Source organism: Brachionichthys hirsutus, chromosome 1 (genome assembly GCF_040956055.1).
Source record: "Brachionichthys hirsutus isolate HB-005 chromosome 1, CSIRO-AGI_Bhir_v1, whole genome shotgun sequence".
Taxonomy (NCBI): Eukaryota; Metazoa; Chordata; class Actinopteri; order Lophiiformes; family Brachionichthyidae; genus Brachionichthys; species Brachionichthys hirsutus.
Window position 1 is genome coordinate 3195247 of NC_090897.1, and position 13111 is coordinate 3208357.

Below are 13111 nucleotides of genomic sequence, written 5' to 3' on the forward strand. Positions count from 1 at the left end.
AACTAAAATGGAACTCTTCACACAAAACATAAAGTAACGGTTATAAACCTGCATGGATGAGTTTGATTAATTGGGGGCAAAGCAATGGAGATGCATTAGTTCAGTTTTTGTTCTTCTTCTTCATAAAACATAAAGCATTTACAGATTAAATTGGATTTTTCTGTTGCCGCCTATAGATTAAAAAATGTTTTTATATATGAGGTCAAATTAGCAGATTATGAATGATAATATAGATATAAAATTTAATTGTTTTCATTTAATGAATAAGTATTTCGACAATATGCACCCCTTATTCGGGAACTGATATATTATTGAAATAATCCCTATTTGTATTCATGGTAGTCTTTCAACACACTGAAGGATGCCTCCACTGTAAATCCTACAGCGACAAAACAATCAAGAATGTGACCAGAAAAGAAACTACGCTGTGAAACTAAATATCGCCTTAGTGGGAAGATAAATTAAGGAGGAACATCAGAGGGATGAAAAATGAAAATGAGTGAGGAGGAAAGCTGTGGAGGCAAAGGATGAGAGGGTTTTATTGTGAAAATTAAGTCCTGTATGATAATCTGGGAGCAGAAGGTGGGGAGACGGCAGGAAAACACCGAATTGATGCTTCTGTTTATTCCATTGTCAGAGGTAAAAAGGCTTGAATACAGAAAACAAAAGAGTGAAGGCACATGCGTCTATCTCCAGGTCGTGGGAGGTGTGTGTGTTCGTGTGCCTTCATGTTGGATTAATGCCTGACTGCAGATCAAGACATGCAAAAAGAACATATGGGGCGGTGCAGCGGTGCAGGTGGGTGCTCGTCGCTGCTGCTATAGGTATGCCTAAAGATGAAAAATGACACAAATCAATGCCAGACAACAATTCATGCAGGACTGTCATGAATAAATTGGAGGTTATTCGCCTTGCTGTCGGATCCAGGTTGTAAATGTTCAGTAACATGTTGCTGTGATTATCCATAATTTCTCTCTTTAAAAATGGAAAGGGAACAAAGGCAGGACTTGAACTTTTTGGCAGCAGTAAATGCGTTCTCGACCATTCAATATGTGGCCTATGAAGGAGATGACTGCTCTCTAATAACCACGCATTTGTTGCTGATAGAAATTGTATACGCAAAAAAGAAATTGAAAACATGTTAACAATGATTTTCCAATGATGATATTTACAAATGACCAAACAAGTGAGACGTTTTAAACTCACTAGGCTTGCTCAGTAATTGCAATGTTGCTGCGGTAATAAAGCTTACTTAGTTTAAAACGGCCTCGTCCTTATAACGGTTTATCTCTTTGACTCATTGAAAGGCATGTCCTGTCTGGAAACACAATGGAAAACTTTAAGAATGATTCAAAGCCCTCGCTGCATCTGCACTCTGATGATTAAGGCTCCCGCCTGCGCTGAAGCTAAACGTCAGCCGTTGTCAAGGTCACAGGAAGAACGCCGAATGAAGCGGTAACCTCGATGGGAATATGAAATTAATCAGTATATGTTTAGGCAGTGCTCAGCACTCTTCGCTTTGGAAGGTCCCAAGAGTCCTCCTTCATTATGTAGAGATAAAAGACTCCGAAGACAATGGTGCATGCTGTTTGAGCCTTACCTCTGAGTAAGTGTACGGTAATTGGACTCACTCTCACACAAAAAAAACTACTGCAATGAGAGTCTACACATCCTTTAAAATACAGTTCATTTATATCCTCATTTCCCCGTCTCTGTGGGGGAAATGAATGCAGTATTATCAGTCTCCAGGTTTCATATTTGCCACGTAACCCACAGATAATTTGCCACGTAAAGCACAGATAATAGAGAAGCGTCAAAGATGTTTAGAAAAAAAAATGTTTATTGCATTGTTTAGATTTGACTTCAATCCAAAAACATTTGCAGCAGGATCATGCAGTCCTGACATTAGTCAGCCTTTTGAACTGATATTTGTTCATATTTTATCTAAATCTAAACTAGGTAAAGCAACACAAATCTCTAAAAGGTCCTTCTTTTTAATCAGTCCCATAGAAAAGGAAATGTTTTTGTCTTGTTTTAATAAATTCTATTTTTCCCAGTAGAATCCATTTAAATGGATGCATCCTGATCGTTTCCTACCTTATTTCTACAGTTCAAGGATGAGGAGCATACTTGGTGGCAAAAGAGGAAACCCATACCAGAAGGAAGACAAACCTAAGATCATACTTTTGAAAAAAGCATCCAACCTCTGTAAATCAATTTCCTCTGAAGAAAGGAGGCGGAGCCAGAAAAGTCTGAGTCGCAGCGATTGGTCGAGGTAAGCAGGAAGTAGCTCCTCCAGACGGAAATGTAAAGGATTCTCACACACTTCAATGCAACGGTGCAAAATAAATGGAACAAATGTCATCAGGAATTGTTGTGTTTTATTTTCCATACTTTTCTTCAAAAAATATCTACATTTAATCTAATATATATTAAATGATGAGCAGAACACAGATATGCACTGTTAGTGAACAAGTATTAAGCTTTGTCTTTTGAAATGAATGCAGGGAGACGCAGGAGAAGAAACTGGAAAAATAATCTCAGAGCCAGATGAAAAGCGAAAACAAAACCTGGATTTCAACCCTCCGTGGGCTCGGGGAACTCTTGAGAATACTTTAGAAAGAGGCTCATTGTTGAAAAAAAGTTGCTGGGGTTGGCCTGCTTACCAATTCAAATAACTGTGAATCAATTCGGCTGCAAGAGAGCTGAAGGAAACTTTTCATATATTCACCAAAATAATGTCACTAATAATCCCTGCAAAGTGAAACTATTACAGCACCAGAGTTTAATGTTTATTTAAAAGGGAGCGTTAGATAATTATTTACTCTCCGCCTTTATTTTTGTAATGAAAACAAGTTTTTATGTTTTAAAATTAGGCTTTGTTTAAAAAACAGATGTTGTACAACTGGTCATTATTTATGTGATTTTGACAGTAATTAATGGGTACAAAGAAAGCGAGCAGAGATAAAGCATGAAATTATCGATCAACACGACCGTGGGAAGCGATTTGGCACACCAGTACGAGAGGAGCGCCACCGACGATATGTACAATCCTCAAACAGAAGGATGCCATCAAGAACACAAAGCCTTCCAAAGGCAGAACTATTACGTCTAAGTTTATGTACGTGTAAGGTACAATTACAAGTACAGAATAAAGTGACTACGCACCGTCCAACGGCGCACCTCTGTTAGAAGCTATCGTCTTTCTTGAAGTTAATCTCACATCTCGTATGTCAAGGTATTACTGCATGGGGAAAAAACAATACAGGCAAGGTCAAAGCACAGCTATACTTTACATATTTCTCTCTCCAATAAGTTTGTGAACAGAATACTAGTCAACCTGTTGTTCACGCTGCACTGCCTGCAGGACGACGCCTGTCCCGATGTCGCCATACATCATGCACAATGGTATTATCGTCATCAGCATCTGGCACCTTTCCTCCTTCCTTTGGATAACTGTCTCAATATGTGGCCATAATATTCCCATAAGGCATCAAACTGAACACTTTTATCGAGAGGAAGGAGAAGCCCGGATGACCTGATGACTAAATGTAGCCTCTGGGTACTTTGGCTCTGTGCCGGCTGCCTCTTATCTAGTTAGAGACTCTACGTTATTCTTTAATGGCGCCATTAACACAGTTGTTCAGGTGACAACGGCCCTGACTTCAATGGTGCAAACCTCTGATGTAATTGGTTCGAGAGGGGGGGAAGCAACCGTGACTAGACAGGAAATTAAGTTGTTAAGCAGCGACTGTTCGCGTTTTATGAAACTCAGTCCACTTGCAGCTCGGACGCGGACTTTACCTTGAAATCACAGCAAGACACAGACAGGCAGCTCATCTCAAAGGAATCTTCACAGATGATGACGCAACTGGTAAACTAAAGGTGAAATGTCTAACGACAAAGAGATTGTCACGCCTGTTACATGATACCTGCAGCATCAGGAAGGAAACTAAAAAGCTGTTTCCGGGAGCCCCAATGAAATGCTTCATGCCAGTGATGTGTTTGACTTAATATAACACATTATATTAATGATGAATCATGAAATCAGACTATAAAGAGCAGTCTTAGTGTACGGTATAACATATGTATTCTTTTATCGCTTTAATAGCAGTTTTCACACCTTTAAATTAGTTTTTTTTTTTAGACATGGCATATGTGGAACGAATCATTTCCCTTTTCTCTGCACTGAAGACAACATAGCCGGTAGAAGCAACCAGAACACCACTTACCACTAATAGCTCCCATCCAGGCCCTATATGAAGATAGAAGAGGATGGAAAGATGATAATAGACTCCCGAGAAAACGAATCTATTTCTGAGGAAGAGTGAGAATCCTTCCACTTGCCTGTCCGCAGGCACCTTTGCACCTCTCGGCGCTCACCGTCTCTGGAGGACCACACATCAAGGGGACAATTTTAAAATGCCAAATGCTAATTACAGGAAATAAACTCGGGACAGGAGGGGATGCACATTCCTAGTTCATTTCAGCATGTATGAAAAGTGCATGTCTGAAATCCAGACACCAGCAGGATTCCTTGGAAGGCAGGAGAAGATCTGGACTTTAACATGCATCCTTCTCGCTCTTTCGAAAATAAAATCTTTCAGATTACCTGATTCCTTTCCCAGCAGCTGCAGAACCCGATTTCAAATCATTACAACCTGTTTAGAGTGCTTTTAATATGTAGAAGCACATCAATGATTATAAACATCTATGGATCATAAATAATTATGTGCAGAAGTACAGTCATATTAATACAAAACTTTCACAACATATTCTGCATTTCAATTTCATGTTGGCTGTTATAAATAAAGGTCATACTTAATGAATGCCAGATAGCTGATAAAAACAAAAACACCAATTTGCCAATGCTGCCTTACATTTGAGCCACATGTCATTTCCACACAACGTTCGCTCCCGTTGTCCTGCTCGTTTTCCCGCGTGGAAGCGATGCTCCAGCTCCAGCTAACATCACGTCCACTAGGCTTTTTATTTCTCGATTAATGAGCTTGAAATCAAGTCCTTCAAGTTTTATGCTGCAGCCATTACCAGGACAGGAGCAAATGTAACCCCGGCAATAGCAACACCCAGGCGGCTGCAGTCAGTCCAAGGCTCCCGGATGGGTCCTCTATTTCTGAATCTGTAGCAGGTGGATAATGATGGTGATGATGATGATGTTCGCTGATCACATCTGGACTCACTGATGAGAGAACAGAAACAAACAGGACAGTCAAAAGGGCGGTCATTATCAGCACAGCAGCGAGGAAGCAGTTCTATTATTTGCTTTTAAGTTTCAATTCTACATTCCTCTTCCTGTCAACAAATCCCATATTAGTCTATTAATACTTAAAATCATTCTTTATTAGAAAATGTGGACGTTTTTAAACTGAAGGAATGAATAGGATATTCGTTTGGGGACTACGCTCAGCGCCACGCGAACACACATTTGGTGCTCTAATGAATAAAGGCATTGAATTATGCAATGTGGGAGTAATTTCAAATACCATTGAATCCATGGAATTCCCAAGCATGTGCAGACAAAGGTGAATTTTGATTCATTGCGAAATTATAATTACAAACAAACCCTTCTTTGAATTCATAGAGCCTCAGAGATTACACCATTATGTCATTTGTTCTAACTCACATGTGTCCGGGACGCTGTATTTTCTCATAATTAGAACTTATCCATGAGGATTCACAGCTGCAGTACATTAATGCTCACTCTAAACCACTGAGGGAGTTTGCCGGTTTTCCAGCACCCTAATTGCAGTGAGCTAATGTAAGTATGGAGTATCTTCAGCCTCCATCTCATCACCAGGATCCATCCCGGCTGCTCCTCGGAGTCAACATCCATCCATCCATCCATCATTGTGCTGAGGAGTCAAGGCTAACGACTTATGGATTACAGGCGATAATGGATTGATTTTTTTACATTTTCTATTTGTCCATAGCTTCCAGTTTGTTGAGGCTCGAGGCATGGCCCTTCAGTAATGCAATAAAATCCTGGTTGGCTTTCATATGCAGGAAAATAGATAAAGACAGATTAAAAAAAGAGCAATGTATGCTGAGATGAGAAACGGTTTCAGGTGAACTGTAGAAGATTTCGAATTTGTTATTTTTTAACTTAACTTTAAAAATCTCTCTCTGTCTATCTCTGCTGGTGCGGCCTCGGCCTCCATCCCCGTTCATACAAACAGGTAAGGATCACGGCTAGATGACCAGATGCCCCCGGGTCCTTTTTTGAGATTCCCAATTAGGCCAAATAGTCATGCGTTTGTTGTGGAAAGGATTAGTTTAAGCCATTCGCTTTTAGAGTCTATAAAGGCTCAGTTATCAAACTTTATCTTGATAAGAGAAAACTAAATCCAGCTGTAGAGGCCATCCTGCACACAGTGAGCTTCAATTCCACCTTAAAGCGTGCAGCAAAAAATAGCCTGTAATTCAGTTCTCTGGAGCGAAGGCCACAACAATTACCTGTTGCTGTAATGGGTTGGTTTGTTTCGGAGGAGCTTCAAAATCTCATCCAATCAGCTTTCATTTTATTTAATTTTATAAAATCTAATGCCATCTTGTTTAATTTAAGCATGTGATATAATTTCATTATATAAAATATAATTGTTTGCAGCTCTGTAATGCTTACGAGTAACCACATCCGATTTTAATCTTGCAGATTAAATCTCATATATATACTCTATATATACTTTTAAATCCAGGGCCAATACATGAGCTACTACCAAAGCATCCGAGTGTGCTCTGTAATTACCTGCCTATTGATTCACTATGGAAGAGTCCCCAGGACTGCAATTTGAAGGTCCAGCTCTCACAAATAGTCCATCTGAGTTTTGTACCCAAGAGTACTGAGCTTCAGTCAATCAATTCCACTTCCTAAAGCTTCAAGGTTCCTCCAGCGGCTGTAGATGGAGCGATAGAACGTATGTCTCAGATAAATGAACGCCGCAAAACTGCTGGCAGTTGAAATGCAAGGCAAACCGTCGCGTAAACGTTATAGAATCTCAAACAAAGCCGGAGGGAAGCATTGTTAAGTGTTATGTGATGGGAATGAGAGCTACAGCATTGAGGGATTCTCTTTATCACGTCATTGACTTAAACTCTGTACATTATATGCAGCAAAAAAAAAAGAACGAGAATGATTACATTCTACCAATATTATCATAAATAAACAATGTGAAATGTACTCCTGAAATAAAGTCTCAAGCTAATATTTAAGTAGCAGATATCTTAATTTGACATAAATATACTTGATTATTTGGACAGGCATGCACTCGTTATTTAATATCTCTCATCCACACACACAGTATTGACTCTGACTGCGCTGCAGCTATTAATATCCATCATCTCTGGGCTATAAGTGGGTTAGTTTTTTTTTCCTTCTAGTAATAATGTTCAGCCAAAGGAGCACATTGCTCTCTCACAAGCATAACCGCATTTTCAATATGACAGTCGAACACATGTTTTTTGTGCTAGGAATCCAATTCAGGCCATATAAAAACTAGCATCCAATGGCTAATGGCTAGCAATAACCATGACAGTCTGTCCTGTCTTTGAATTTGAGCTGAAGTGATTTTGGAAATTTGCTTGGAAAGGCAGGGAGGATGGGATGTTTGGAAAGGCGCTTGCTCTGGAAAGAGACATATGTCAAAAAGAGAGGCTTACAACTTGAGTGAAATCAATAAAAGCCGATTCCTGAGAACTCGAACCAAAGATGATCAATACCACACTAAGTGCAATGGGGAGGAAAAACACTGCAAAACAGCTACAGAGAGATTTGGATTCAAAGTTTTATGTCCACATTGCCAGACTATTTGAGACATAGAGTACCATAAACCTTTGACAAACATAGTTAGAGCCTTCATTCTTGTGGTGGTGGGGGTGGGGGCTTTGTACTAAAGGTTTGACCCACATTTGCATTTATTGATCCGGCCAAAGAAGGAGAGGAGAAGTAGTATCAAGACAAGCAGTAGCTGCAATAGAGAGGCAGCAGAAGGCCCCAGCCGCCCATAGAGCATGCAGAGTATGCAGAGCATGCAGAGCATCCCATAGGATAGGACTATACGGTACTCAACCGTACTGGTTCTACTCGGCTCGGCTCTGGTATCAGGTGCTGTTCTTGTTTTTTCATTCGAGGATAGCTCTGCCTTTGCATATATGTCATATATGTTCAGAACAGGGTAAAAGTAACAAATTTCACTCAATGTTAAAAAAAATAGTTTTGATTGCTGTTTTTGTTTTTTTAGAGCTAGACAGTCGACTTGTTTGTAAGAGCTGGGCCACTCCGTCTTGATGTCAGCCCCCCGCCTGCGGTTAGAGCTTCACCACCATTTAACCACATTGATTCTTGTGTTATTTGACAGCGTTATTAGCTGCTGCCTGCTGCCAGATATAAACCAGAAAATTGAACCTGGGATAAGTCGTCTTTTTTCATTCTGTGGAGAACGAGGAAATTCACAGAGAGTACGCCAGCATTGTATAAAGAAGAAGCCAAAAACAGGGGCTCAAATTACGTCTAAGAAGACAAATTTTTATCTTTCCTTTGGAATAAGGCTCAATTTACTTGAGTTTGGTGGTAATAACACACCAGTGTCTGGTCTCCAAAGACTTTCATCCTAAATAAGATTTCAGCATTAACACTATGGAAGTTTTACTTGCGACAAAATCTCTTGCAGTAGTACTTAAAGAACTTTGCAAAGCCCTCATTAATTTTTGCGGTGGTTAAATGTGATTGTAAACACTGGTGTGCGCTTCCCAAAAGCCTCTTTGCAGCTCAGCCTCATCAACAGATAACTGTGATTTCACAACTTCTGAATCAAATCTGGTTCATGTGGGATTGCAATGTTTTCGGAAAACCCAGCAAACGTGTCATCTCAGAAGGAGAAGACAAAAATCACACAAACACAAAATTCTAAAGCCTGGGAATCTATTCGCTCACCGGGCGATCGGGAATAACACATGCAGGTGTCTCAAATCACAGATTCTTCTTTGAACAGCTGCTGCTCATAACTGTGAATGATTCTGACAGAACTTGTTCAAGTTCATGTAGTAATCCCATTGAGCAGTTAATTTGAAAGCGATAAAAGGAATTGTGGTTTGAACAATTCATTATTTTTTTGTTTGTGTGATTTATAAACAGTGCGCACAAAAGGGTTTCAAGATTTTTGATGTGAGGGGAAATTATATTATAATAAATTATATTATATCTGTATGTGCAAAACAGTATGAATGTAAGACCTTAAGTGTGTGTGTGTGTGTGTGTGTGTGTCGGGTTAGTGCGTTTGTCTGTCTGACTTTTAGCAAGATAACTCAAAAAGTTACAAACGGATCTTGATGAAACTTTCAGGAAATGTTGGGAATGTTACTAGAAACAGATGATTACATTTTGGTAATGGTCCAGAAGATATCCTTGATTCTGGATCACTTTGAAATGTTCGTTAGCATTGCAAGAAATTGACCTTTAAGATGTGTCCCTTAATATCTCAGTTGATTATCAACCAACGTTTATGGAATTTGACACAATCATGTAGGGTGGGGTTCTCTATCATACCCCCAAATTTCATCTGGATCAGATCCGGATTGCGGATATTATCAAGATTTTTCTCAAATTGGGGTTACACTTGCGTTTCGGCCTGCTGTGCATTTAATATTAGAGAGAGATTTCTAACAAGCGTCGCTTAACTGCGCTTTTCTATTCTCTCGTATTGTCGTTTACACTGCTCACTCTCCATTCACTGCCAAGCTCACTTCCCCAAGGCAGGAGGAACCGACCCAACAACCCAATCACTCAGTGAAAGCGAACATTTGTGTAACCCCCCTGTGATTAGTATCACTGCCGACATTTGGTGGGTTCTTTCAAGACTTTCCATTCAGACCATTAGTTCAGTAACTGTCTGGAAACAGGCTTAACAAACAAACGAGAAAACGGACACCGGGGGGGGTTTACTCCCCGTGGAGAGGGAATAACAACATGGACACAAAAGGGGTGATTTCTCAATGTAGGTAATAATCACAGGTTGACAAGCAGCTGTGATGAGATTTTTGTCAAAGTGTTCAACTTGAACTCAGTTTACAAAATATCAGAAAAGCCTTCTAATAAAAACATGATCAAACCCAAGAGCACCGAAAACCAATGAAAATGGAACATCACAACATTCATTGATAATAATATGGATAATCCAATTACTGTAAGAGCATTAAACGACATATTATGAATGCCATTTGTGCTCTTTCTCTGTACTTTCGGCTTGTCGGGGGGGTCGCCACAGAAAATCAACCATCTCCACTTCACCCTGTCCATTGCTCAAGGAATAAAATAAGCTCCAATAAGTGGCTCAGCTCATCGTAATGATGATCACCATTAAAAACACCTTTTTTGTGGATAGCATGACGATGCACAGCTTTTAGGAGTTTAGCTGGCACAAGTCCTACTAGCGCTAGATCGTTCTTTATTCTTATTTGCCAAAAAAAATAGAACCAAGGCGAAGTTAAGACAGATCCTTTCTGTCTCCCATCCTGTCCATCAACTCAGACGGCGTCAGACAGATGTGATGATGATGATGATGGTTATTGCATTGTTTAAGTGGTCTGTGCAGTTGGAGGCTTACCTTGAATGATGCGTCATTAAGTATTCTGAATGCAAACCAATATCTTTGTACTGCACCATCGCTCCAAAGCCCTTAACAGCAAGAGGACACGGCAGCTCTGCCTTCGCCCTTCACTTAATGACCCTGATGGTGATGATACAGAAGGCCTTGGAAAGAAGCTTATCCACTTCAATGCACCTGCCTTATTGTGGTGCACGGCTAAGCTTCTTAAAATGTGGGTTTTAATGATCTGTGCATAGCCCAATCTACGCATGGTTTATAGAGCATGACCGGCAGAATAAGTGTAAACGAAAAGGCAGAAAAGCACATTACTGCGCCAGGATCCCGCTCGAATGTGGTTTGTCCGCACAAGAAGTAGATCAACAGAGGAAAGACGCTTAATGCGGCGGAGCCACCTGAGACCCTGTTGGACGGGAGGCTGAGAGCTCCCATTTTCAGAGCAACAACAGAACAATTGAATCTAGCTCTGCGCCGGGCATGGAATCCCCTTTCAATTAGAGCCACACGCCCAGAGAAAACAGAATGAATTTACTCTTTATTCACAACATCTTTATAAAACATAATTTCTTCACAATTAGAGCTTTTAATGTATTTTTCATGATGATTGATCTACTGTGGCAAATGTCACATAATCAAGATGAATCCCATCTGGAGTTTTCAGCCGCCATTTGTGTTTGCTGCGTAACAGAACAAGTTACAGGAGGCGACGAGACAACAACAAAATTGTTTCTGGACATATGAGGGGGTGTTCGACCCACAAAAGGCAGCGTACTGTACTGTTGGCCTTAAGCACAATAACAAATCTAACCAAGCAGATTTTAAGCATTTAAGAGAACTAAATTCTGCATAAGACAGTGGAGAGCTACATTAAAAACAAATCAGTCGAGGGAAGTAAGAAAATATTTCTACAATGAGGTTTTGAATAAGTCAGTACAAAAGAAAAAAGACAAGTGAGCTCTCTTACAATAAACATTGTCTGGCAACCCCATAATGGCCCAATCGCCTTGAATAAAGTCTGCCTGCATTTTGTCGGATTCAATTTACCTCCTCTGCTCAAAGCCTAAGTATTTCAAATGTCTGGTTCAACATGATAAAACCAGCGCCCGTCCCGTTTGTGCAATAATGGCAAAAAGCATGGATCAATGGAATCTAATTTAAGGCAGAAGCATTATTCTAAACACAGAGCCTGGTGCTTCGCTGTGTGGAACCAACGGGATGATCAAGAGCCCCGGTTATATCCTGCATGGCTCTGCTGCACATGCCACAATAAGAGCGCTCACGTCCTGGATCCCATCACCTCAGCCTCTATTACATCCTCAGTGCAGTCAATCCCGGGCTCTGACCGCCAGTCAGTCACTCTCAGGTTACACACACATCTCAGAATACAAATCAGGCTCGGAAAATTCAAAGCGCAGTATCTGGTCCGGGTCCACATATTTTCCTCCCAGGCTGCCACTTGGATAAATGCAGTCCTGGAGATTTGCTGTGTCGCAGAGTGAAACTATATCAGCAAAAAGAGGGAAAGTAAGACACAACATCATGAAAAGCATGAGCCGTGAATATCAGATGGGAGTAAATATTTGATTGAGATCAAATAAGATAGAAATTCTGCTTTTTTTAAAAAAAGATTTATAGACAATTTAAATATTTTTCTTTGCTTTTTTTACATTTATAGATGGTTGGCTTAATCAGGTAAATGGAATGCATCCCTTTGGGCTGCAGGAAATGAGAACGTCCACTTTCACTAACCTTGTGACATTTTGTTAACTAAATGACTAACCGCACCACAATGGTTGGCAACAAAATGTTTAATCATTGCCTAAACCTAAATTAGAATAATTTAGTTTAAACAGAATTTCTCGTATTGATTCTTGGCGAATGATGAAAAAGCAGGATCAAAACAAGCCCATTAATTTTGCATCGTCTTGAGTCAGACGGTGTTAACAAAAGGAAGGGATGCTTAAATTTTTCATGCATGGTTCCTTTTTCCACAGCAGGAAAAAACACACAGGCCTGATTATAATGACATGCAAGGGAAAGGTCTTTTTTGAACCTGCCTTTCTCTGTCTTCTGCTATATTTTTTTATCAGCATTAGCTCATCCAAATTAACCCTTACTGGAGCGATGCACCTGGAGTCCCATACAACTCTCGCCTGACAGCATTGAATTGAACACAGTTTGAACTAGAAAAGCACTCCGAGAGCGCAGACCTCCACCAAGCACCTCAGTCCCCCTATATTGTGATATACACCAAAAATAATCGTCCTTCATTTATTTTATCTCTATTTTTAGATTCCTTAACCATGAAAATAAACCTTTAACAACTGGATTTAAGTTGATATCATTATTAGTTTAGAAGTTATTCTCAAAAAGCACATTTTCAGTAATGGCGGATTCTTCTGGATCTATAGATCAGTAGCTTTTGAAGATACAACTAATCTGTTTGCCCACTATTAATTCCACAGCGTCTTGGTGAAGGCCAACAAAAACCCAAC

At 40.0% G+C, this 13111-nt stretch overlaps 1 protein-coding gene across 1 annotated transcript in view; it reads right to left on the reverse strand.

The window, feature by feature from the left end:
• Nucleotides 1–5045: 5045 nt before the first annotated feature.
• Nucleotides 5046–13111, reverse strand: part of gpc5a (glypican 5a) — a 70455-nt gene continuing 62389 nt past the window's right edge. The window contains exon 9 of the mRNA XM_068740931.1: nucleotides 5046–5200. Within this exon, the coding sequence (XP_068597032.1) occupies nucleotides 5046–5200 (155 nt within the window). The remainder of the gene's footprint in view (nucleotides 5201–13111) is intronic.